Source organism: Podarcis erhardii (assembly GCF_964252035.2).
Source record: "Podarcis erhardii genome assembly, chromosome: 14".
NCBI classification, from domain to species: Eukaryota; Metazoa; Chordata; class Lepidosauria; order Squamata; family Lacertidae; genus Podarcis; species Podarcis erhardii.
The window spans coordinates 48,784,570-48,794,976 of NC_138503.1; the positions used below are offsets into that span (position 1 = coordinate 48,784,570).

Consider the following 10,407-nt stretch of genomic DNA (forward strand, 5'->3'; position numbering starts at 1 on the left):
CATGCAAACCCGCTCCTGAGAGGCAGACAGGCGTGTTTGGGGAGCTGGCTGTGATGTGGGTAGCAGCCACCCAAAGATTTCTGGGTGCTGGCATTAGCGCCACGGAGGCCTAATCCTGATGGCTGGCTGGCAGGCAGCCATAAGCCAAAGAGGAAGGCAGCCTTTGGAGCTGAGAGGTGCCTGAGCTCCCCTTGGCCCAGAGGGTTGCTGCTACTTGTTTTGCCCAAAGTAGTTTCCGTCTGCTCGGACTGAGAGCGCAGGGTTTGAACACGCGCAGAGTTCCCTCCACCCCGCAACTCTAATACTAGAACTCTGAATCACTGAGCGAAGTTGATGGGAAGTAGATTCAGGGAGGATGAAAGAAAGGAGGTCTTTCCGCGAGGCATGATTAAGTCACGGCGTTTGCCATAACAGGATGTGGACTGGCTTAGACAGGTTTAGAAAGGGGATTAGACAAATTTGTGGAGGAGGAGGAGGAGGAGATTAAAAAAAAAAATTGGGACAGATTTATCAATCTGCATACACAATGTACCTTTAGAGCACATTATTTCCCTCAAGGAATTCTGGGTGCTGTAGTTTCCCCTCACACAGAATTCCCATCAACCTCAAACTACAGAATTCTTTAGAGGTGCAAAAATGTGCTTTGATGGTGCTTTAAAGATATAGTGCATATGCAGCCTTAGTCATGTTGCTAATACAGAGCCCTCATAGTCAGAAGCATATCCACGAAAACCAGTTTCTAGGCTGCGACAGTGGGAAGATACTACAGTACTTCCATTCTCTGCTCGAGGGTTTCCCAGAGGCTTCTGGTTCACCACTCCTGGAAACTGCAGTTAGAAGGACCTTTGTCCTAATGCTGAAGAACCGCTCGCATTTTCTTTGTCCTGAGCAGAACAAGGCAGAGTATGTTGTGTTTATTTTAAAGCGCCTAGGGGCAGAGACACTGCACAGTGCCTTCCTTTCCAGAGAGGAAGCAGTTTCCAAAACACATCCGTTTCAAGGACAGGAGCGCTTTGAGCACATACAAAGTGCTCCTCTCTTCCAACTTTAAAAAAAGACCCCCCACCAAAATCTTAGGGAGAGTGGAAAAACAAATGCAAATGTTAACATGCAAACCCACACAGCCCGGGCACACACATTTTTACATCCTTCTGTTCTGGCAGCCAGGCAGGAGGATGAAATTGTGGTCAAGTCAGCCTGATCTTCGCGAGTCACGCAGAGGGTTTGAGAAGGCCCTGGGCGATGTGTCATATGGTGTACCCCTTCCTTCGGGAGCTCTGGAAGGCTCACCTAGGGGCAGTGGCTGTGCTCCAGGAAGCTGAACCTAGTGGTTCGCCAGCTGTTTAATTTATCACAATACCCCAGAGCGGTTTTAGGTTGGAGGCACTGTAGGGAATTAAATGGGTAGCCAGGCCCAGCTGCCTGGGGCTGTTTGGAGTGATTAGCCAGGGGAAAAAAATAGAATAAATTAAGGGAAACCCAGGGCAGGCATCAGCCATGGGACCTGCCAGGGTGCTGGGATCCTGGCTGCTGCCAGGAGATGCCAGGTGGTGCTGCCAGCTCTGGCCAGGTGGCAGCTCCAATTGCCTGGATAGGGAAGATAGCGGCACGGCCCCTGCTGCCAGCATGTGTGTCTGTGCATATAAAGCACCCAGAGAGAGACACATCAGAATCCTCTGCCAACGTAACCCTTTCTGTGCAGAGGAAAGCAAAACGCTGCAAACTTATTCCCTGCATTCCTGGGAGGAAGGGGCATTTGGAACAGGCACCATCTACACTAGAGATGGGCAAACTTCAGTTTCTCATTTTCCCATTCTTATGTTCAGTTCTGCACATTTCCACACCAGTTTTCCATTTTTTTTAAATTAAAAAAACCAGTCCTCATGAAAAGTCACCAGGGTTTAAGTGTGAATTACTCCTAACACATTTTTTTTTTTTAAATTGAGATTTTCCCAAGTTTACACACACAAAAATGGGGGGGGGTGTTATTGGTTTTTGTATGGTTTTTTTTTTAGTATTTTGTGTGTTTTTCAATCTTCTATTTCTGTGTTGTGAACCTCCCTGAGATCTACAGATGGAGGGCAGTATACAAATTTAATGAATAATAATAAAAACTGAGAAATAACTCACAGTCTTGCAAGGCAATGTCATAAACAAAACATATGTTTTCGTAGGCAGTTTTCCCCTAGTGTACACATTAGTGGGCAATTTCTCCTACTATAATGTATTTTTGTAAGTTTTTTCGTGATCATTTCTATGCACACTTTTCCTTACTATGTTACTGTGTTCATTTTTGTGCATGTTACTTGTCTGGAGAACTGCAATACAAAATTTGGAGAAGCGTGAATTCCAAAGGCAGCTCTGTCTTGGTGTGTTGTTTGGGTAGTGCAAAAAGTAGTTTCACCTTTAAAAGGTAAACTGAATCTTTCTTTCTACCCCATCCTTAAACTACACAGACTCTGACTGGCAGCCGGTCTCCAGGATTTCAGACAGGGATCTCTCCCAGCCATACCTGGAAATGCTGAACCTAAGATCTTCAGCATATAAAACAGCAGCTTTATCACTGAGTTATTCAATGCGCTACTCAATGAAACTTATTACTGTGTAGACTTGTATAGGATTGTGAATTTGAACAGAGAGGGGCAGAGAAATGACAACATGGAAATTCTGCTCAATCTTGTCCCTGACTTCTGGGATTTCAACTGGCAATGCCTACAGAGTTTCCCCAAGGCAATCTTTGCAAATTTAAGGACTAGAAACTTGTTTGTTGTTAAAACAAAATAAAAAAATTCCTTCCAGTAGTTGTTGTTTTTTTTAAAAGGAAGGGCAGGGGAGAAAAAAGGTAAGCAATCTGAGCACCTAAGAGGTTGCTGATTTCTGCATCTAGTACAACTTTGTGCAGAATCTCAAGTGCAGAAACTCACCCCCTGGGCCACAGAACAGGGACAGAGAACCTGATTTGCACACAGAAAACTTCAGATTCAAATTCCGGGTGTATCTGTTTCTAAAAAGCTTGGAATTGAGAAGGCATCGTTGCCAAAGTGCCTCTGCCAGCCAGTTGACCATCCACAGTTTTGTCGACTTACACTGGTCTGATTTAGTGCAAGGCAGCTCCTGATGACCACAGCCAGGAGAGAGTGCATAGAATCATAGAATCATAGAGTTGGAAGAGACCACAAGGGCCATCGAGTCCAACCCCCTGCCAAGCAGGAAACACCATCAGAGCACTCCTGACATATGGTTGTCATGCCTCTGCTTAAAGACCTCCAATGAAGGAGACTCCACCACACTCCTTGGCAGCAAATTCCACTGTCAAACAGCTCTTACTGTCAGGAAGTTCTTCCTAATGTTTAGGTGGAATCTTTTTTCTTGTAGTTTGGAACCATTGCTCCGTGTCCGCTTCTCTGGAGCAGCAGAAAACAACCTTTCTCCCTCCTCTATGTGACATCCTTTTATATATTTGAACATGGCTATCATATCACCCCTTAACCTCTTCTTCTCCAGGCTAAACATGCCCAGCTCCCTTAGCCGTTCCTCATAAGGCATCGTTTCCAGGCCTTTGACCATTTTGGTTGCCCTCCTCTGGACACGTTCCAGTTTGTCAGTGTCCTTCTTGAACTGTGGTGCCCAGAACTGGACACAGTACTCCAGGTGAGGTCTGACCAGAGCAGAATACAGTGGCACTATTACTTCCCTTGATTTAGATGCTATACTCCTATTGATGCAGCCCAGAATTGCATTGGCTTTTTTAGCTGCCGCGTCACACTGTTGGCTCATGTCAAGTTTGTGGTCAACCAAGACTCCTAGATCCTTTTCACATGTACTGCTCTCAAGCCAGAGAGCAACAAACCCCCAGAGATTTCCCCTTGTTCCTGAAGGTCCGCTCACCTACCTTATGTCTAGGGCAGTTCAGCAAGAAGGTCTCTTCACTTAACAAACAACCTGCAAACAGAGCAGAGGAGCAGCAGTGAATGGGGATCCCTGTCTTGCACTCAAAACTCATCGCATCTGTTAGAGGCCAGTGTTTCTTTCCCCGTTTTATCTTCACTCCCAACCCTCTCTGCTAACGTGGCCTCCCATGCACAACTCTTAAAAGCATGCGTTGCAGCCCTAAAAACCAGGCCCCTTCAAGCAAAAAGGGTGGGGCTGGGATTGCAATTTCTCCCCACTCCAATCCGTTTTGTTACCGAACCCTGAGCGCGTTTCAGCCATCTTTCTATTGTGATGATCAATGGCTGCATTCTCTCCCTTGGCAAACCAAGAGTGGTGGCCAGGGGCAGATAATAATAATAATAAATTTTATTTATACCCTGCCCTCCCCAGCCAAGACTGGGCTCAGGGCAGCTAACACCCAATATAAAACAATTGATTGAAATACAACTTAAAAAACAAGATAAAAATACAACATTAAAACATTAAAATGCAGCCTCATTTCAGTAGAAACTCAATCAAGAACTTTTTGGGGGATGAAAATGTCAAGTCTTCGCCAAGGCTAACTATCCAGACTGGTCCTACATGGGCCAGAAAAAAGCCAGGGAAGTCCCCAAATAGGAGTTCCATCATGGAAGGAGAAAGGAAAAAAGAAAAAGGGGGAGGGAATTAAATTAATTCCAAGCCAAAGGCCAGGTGGAACAACTCTGTCTTACAGGCCCTGCGGAAAGAAATCAGATCCCGCAGGGCCCTGGTCTCATGAGACAGAGCATTCCACCAGGCCGGAGCCAGTGTTGAAAAGGCCCTGGCTCTGGTTGAAGCTAATCTAACTTCCTTAGGGCCTGGGACCTCTAGGGTGTTGCTATTTGTGGACCTTAAGGTCCTCCGTGGAAGGATAGATGACATCCTGCATCATGCAGAAGAGCAGCGACCAACAGCTGGTTTGGGAGCAACATCTGGGGCACAGCCCGGCCTGCGACAGGTCGCACCAGGGGCACCACTCCAATTTTCAATGTCCTTTTTCTTTTTTTAAAAAAAGGAATTGTTGTCTTTTTTTAAGAAAAGAGAGAGAATTCAGATAACCATATCTTGGTATAGTATGCCCAGATGTGAATTAGCATTGTGGGTGTATGCAATCCCTGCCACCCGTTTGTGCAAGTCAAGAAACACGCGGGGAATTCTTCCATTAACTATAGCAGGAGTCACTAACATGCTGCCTTCAAGATGTTGTGGTGGCTATAATAATAATTTATTATTTATACCCCGCCCATCTGGCTGGCTAGTTCCCATCAATCCCAGCCAGCCTGCCCAATGGTCAGGGATGATGGGAGTTGTAGTCCAGCAGTATCTGGAGGGCTCCACATTGGCTACATCTGAACTACAGACCCCCCCCCCCCCATTTTGTTTGAAACAGGAAACTGTGGTTAATGGCTTTGGAACAAGCCAAGATGTGAATCTGTACTTTGAAGATGCCGTAATATCCTGGGACTTGTTCCAAAGCCATTAACTGGAGTTTCTTGATTTGGGTGCAGTGGGAAACCGTAGTTAATTGAGAAGTTTGTTTGCTGCAGCCACACCTGCAAGGCTCATTTATAGTTGAGATAGACTCAGCCAAACCAGATCAAGGAGAACAAGAGGCAAAGTTGTCCTTTTAAAAAAAAATGTTGCAGGTTCAGATGTTGACACATGATTTTGGAGGTCTGAGGTCAGGATTTCTCCAGCATATTTTATATATATATATGTGTGTGTGTGTGTCAGGTACAATGGAACCTCGGAAGCCAAACGCCTGTAAACTCAACTGTTTCGGCTCCCAAACGATTGAAAACCAGAAGTGATTGTTCCGGCATTCGAATGATTTTCAGAAATCGAATGTCCGGTGCGACTTCCACAGCTTCTGACTGGCTGCAGGACGCTCCAGCCAGTTGGAAGGCGCACCTTGGAAGACGAACATTTTGGAAGTCGAGCGGACTTCCAGAATGGATTCCGTTAGACTTCCAAGGTACGTCTGTATTTTTTCCTAAATGAAGAAGTTTCCTTAGCTGCGAGTGTTCTATAGTAGACAAAAGGTGAAGTACTTCCATCTTCCCCTGCCCCAGGACCTGACACGTGATTCAAAATCTCTTGCCCCCAGTGGGAATCTTACCTGTATCAATGGCACATATGTAGTGAAAGGTTTGGGCACACCCCTTATGGCAGCAGCCAATGGTTGCTCCTACTTGCTGACAACTGGAGCATCTCTGCGGTCAGCAGGCAAGGGGAAGAAAAAGAAAGGGAAAAAAGAGGACCCCATGAGATCTAGCATCATGGCTGTTTGTTTTCCCAAAGGTAGCTTTAGTTAGCGACTTCCGTTTCGGCAGGGAGGTCACATCCTTCCCTGTTGCTTGTGGGAAGGTGGAGCTTGTTAGTTGTGCCCCCATATAGTTCTCCCTGCACATTTCTATATTCTCTCAAGAGGGAGTGCTGCTTCTCACCCTGACGCTGTGGGACAGAAAGTGCATTTTATTACGCAGCCCTAGCCTGCCGTAGGTGGTTAGCCCCCATATGAACGACAGCAACACTTATCCCAACACTAATGCCACAATTTTATGTGTGTTGCATCATTGTGACCCCCTTTCTGCTTCTCACGACCAGTTCCCTCCTCCCTTGCCCTTGCTGCTGTTTGTTTTGATTTGGATAGCTCAGCTGGTTAGAGCAGGCATAGGCAAACTCGGCCCTCCAGATGTTTTGGGACTACAACTCCCATCATCCCTGACCACTGGTCCTGTTAGCTAAGGATGATGGGCTTTGTAGTCCTAAAACATCTGGAAGGCCGAGTTTGCCTATGCCTGGGTTAGAGCATGGTGCTGGTCATGCCAAGGGTGCGGGTTCGATCCCTGTATGGGGTGGCTGCCTACTCCTGCACTGCAGCGGGTTGGACTCGATGATCCTCAGGATCCCCTACAGATCTATGATGGATGTAATATATGTTGTTGTTTTTTGCTGATCAAGCTGCACGATGATGTCATACACACTCAGAATCAAAATTTACATGGGTCACTGCAGAGAATCAGAAGGTGGGAAACGGTAACTGAGAAACAGGCCTAGACCTGGAAACAAAACCAAGATGATGCCAGCCAGCACTGCAGCAACACAGCCCAATAATACATTTTGCAACCTGGAATGCAGACCAATTGGTACCCAACCAGCCATCTCAAGGTATCATTCAGGTCCCAGTTCCTGCCTTCATCTATTCCCCCCACAGGTCACTTCACCTTGCGGCCTAGTGGTGATAGATAATGAACATTCAGCCCAGCCTGTATGCATAAACCTCCCTATTGAAATAAATTCTGTCTCCGTCTAATCTGTGCATGCACAGAGCTCTTGGTCACAAGAATCGGAGGTTAAGATTACGTACTGTTCTCCTACTGGGCTTAAGATGGTGCCTGACCATCATTTGCATAGCAGAGAGGATTCTGCAATGCATGTAAGCATTCTCAAATGCTGCTGCAGAGCCCGGTTCAAGGTCCTCGTATCAATCTACAAAGCCCTGAACAGCTCAGGTCTAGGGAACCTCAAAGGCCGCCTGAACTGTTGTATCCCAGCTCCATCACTGAGATCACCTGCAGGAGCATCGTTGGTCATCTTCCAGGCAGGTAAGGCTCATTTGAAAGTGTCCTTCAGTGTCCTTGGACGAGTCTTGTGGAATAATGCTCTGCCAAGAGCGGTTCAGCAGGCACCTTCTGTTTCTACTTTCAGTAGAAAACAGCTGAAAACTTTTCTATTCCATCAGTCCTATGCAGGCAACGAAGAATTCATCTTTCCATAACAGCTGTTTTGCAGTTTTAAATTTTTTAAAATGGAATTTATTGCAGGGTTTTATGTACAATTGTTGTAAACAGCTCTGATTCCTTAAGAAATAAATTCTGGCCATTGCAAGTCCTACAGCATTCACATTGCATGACTGATGGGAAGAAGGTGAGCTAAAAGCCTGAACAGCAAAAACATCCAAGGGGTTGTTACCTGGGAATAAGCAAACTTCCATGTGTGCAAGCAAGCAGGGGCATTGCAAGGTACGTAGAAGGACCTGGAAGGGCACAGGACCACAACATATAAATGTGTGCAGTGCCTGTGGGCAAATGAAGATGGAGGCTGACTGGGACCTTGTTGGCTCTGCACTTTGCAGCAGGCTCAGCTACCCAGTAAGCAAAGAAAAAAGGGTTTTTTAAAGCAGTGGGGGAAGGGGCATAGATTTGGGGCTTACAAAGAAAACCCGAACCTCGACGTGCCTTTAATAATCTTCCTGAATAGAAGATAATGCCACATGTTTCAGCTAGAACCGCCTGCTTGACTCACTCACAGGTCGTTGCGTTCCTTATGGACATAAGCCACATCTGCACAATCGATTTAAAGAGCTTGGCTTCCCCCAAAGAATTCTGGGAGCTGTAGTTTTAAGGATGCCGGGGAGAACAACTCCAGTTCCCAGAATTCTCTAGGGGAGCAATGCATTTTAAACGTATGGTGTCAATGTGCTTCAGCACTGTTGGTGGGGCAGGACGGTCTCTTGGGGCGCATGGCGGGCTATGCCATCTCTAACACCTCACTGCTGCTGCTCTGCCCCGCAACGTCCTTGAGGCAGCTGCCTTAGCCTGCCTAGTGGTCGGGAAGGCCCTGGTCTTGCTGATGTTTCTTTTTCACTTTGGCCATTGCTTCAGATTCCTCTGAGGGTTGTGGTCTTGCTTTGGCTTTTCTAAATGTATGCATGCAGCACTAGGAAGTGCTTTTTGAGAGAATAATAATAATAATAATAATAATTTATTTTACCCCGCCCATTTGCCTGGGTTGCCCCAGCCACTCTGGGCAGCTTCCAACGTATATAAAAACATGATAAAACATTAAAAAGCTTCCCTATACCTTCAGATGTCTTTTAAAGGTTGTATAGTTACCTATCCCCTTGACATCCGATGGGAGGGTTTTCCCAAGGGTGGGCACCACTACCGGGAAGGCCCTCTACCTGGTTGTATGAAAAGTTTGCCTTGGAGAAGTTGTCCTCTGCTCCTAAGGTACCCCAGTCTTTCGAAGGCCACGTGACCTTGAGGTTCAAGAAGCACCTGAGGTGTCACAAGTGTTTCTACCTGACAAGGTGGAGTGCTCATTTGTGGGGTCAGAAGTAGACTTCTTCCGGAAGAGTCAGAAATCAGGAAGACCAAAATTTTAACAAGGAATGGGGGAAAATGTATAACTTATCTTAAAGACCATTGCAAACAGTTAAAATTGTTAGTAGGACTGGAATATCACTTGTAGTCTGAGGTTGAATTTTGGATACAATGGAGATGTAAAAGATTTGGATCATCATAAAAGATGCGGGAGGAAATGATTAATAATAGGACCCACAAAGGGGAGGATGGAAGTCCAGGCGATTCCTTGGTATCTTGTTTTTATGATTTATGTTTGATATATCTCTGTAAAACTTTAACTTGAAAAACCAAATAAATAAATAAATTAAAAAGAAGTAGAACACGATGTCAGATCTAGAAGCTGATCCAGAAGGGGGAAGGCAAGCTTTCTAGGTTTCCAATCAACTTAGGACAGAATGTGGGACTTGGTGGAACTTTAGCTTGAACTAAAAGAGACAAGCCTTGTGTTCTTATGTTCTCACACCGGGAGGCTACACCTCCCATTTAAGAGTAGCCATGAAACATCCTGGTGTTAGAACCGTAAGGCTCATAATCTATAATCCACTAAACCTGGAGTGGAACGCTGGAGTGGCAGGCTGCAGAATAAGCAATCCCATATTCTCTTCCATGAGTATTTAGACTGGCTCCCTCTCGGTTATCTTTCTGCCGGCAGCCTAAGACCTTCCTGTTCAGACAGGTCTTTGAAAACTTAGATGCAGGTGATGCTGATTGCCGGGCTGCTGTCAGGTCAGGCTGGATTTTAACGCCAGTTTTCAGTGTGTTTTAACTATTGCTTTTATCTAGTTCATGTTTATTATGTTGTACTCTACAATGATGTTTTTAGATGCTGCAAGCCTCCTTGAATCCCAACTTGGGAGAAAGCCAGGATATAAAAACATTTAAATCATCATCATTGTCCAATGCATGGCTTACTAGCACCATGTGTGAACCCAGTTCTTGAAGATGAAACCATTTGAATCAAATGGAAACCAAATGAAGACTGCAAGGACAGGTCACTGCCAGCCCAAGGGAACAAAACGCAGGGGGCACAGAATGTTGAAGGGCTGCTGGGAGAGGAAGGAAAGGGACGACTGGGCAAAAGGGGGATGGAATGGAGTATCCTGAACAGGGACACTTCACGCTGCAGCCTTTTGCTGAAGGCCCCACTTGTCCTTCTTAATTTTCTGAGCCGCAGCCTCCCTTGTAAAGACTGCCTGATTTTTCTCAGATTCTGCTCACCAGCCTTTTCACAACGAGTTGAGCGGTACAGCTGCAATACTCAGGAGGTGGGTCGTCGATTTCATGCAAAAATGGTTTGGCAGCA

The 10,407-nt window shown here is 45.9% G+C and overlaps 1 protein-coding gene across 4 annotated transcripts in view; it reads right to left on the minus strand.

The window, feature by feature from the left end:
* Nucleotides 1-3,814: 3,814 nt before the first annotated feature.
* RAI1 (retinoic acid induced 1) overlaps nt 3,815-10,407 on the minus strand; it is a 208,427-nt gene continuing 201,834 nt past the window's right edge. For all 4 annotated transcript variants that reach the window (XM_081839493.1, XM_081839494.1, XM_081839495.1 and 1 more), the window contains 2 exons: nt 6,074-6,167; nt 3,815-3,942 (listed from right to left, as the gene is read on the minus strand). In XM_081839493.1, the coding sequence (XP_081695619.1) occupies nt 3,830-3,942; nt 6,074-6,167 (207 nt within the window). In that variant the 3' untranslated portion in view covers nt 3,815-3,829. The remainder of the gene's footprint in view (nt 3,943-6,073; nt 6,168-10,407) is intronic.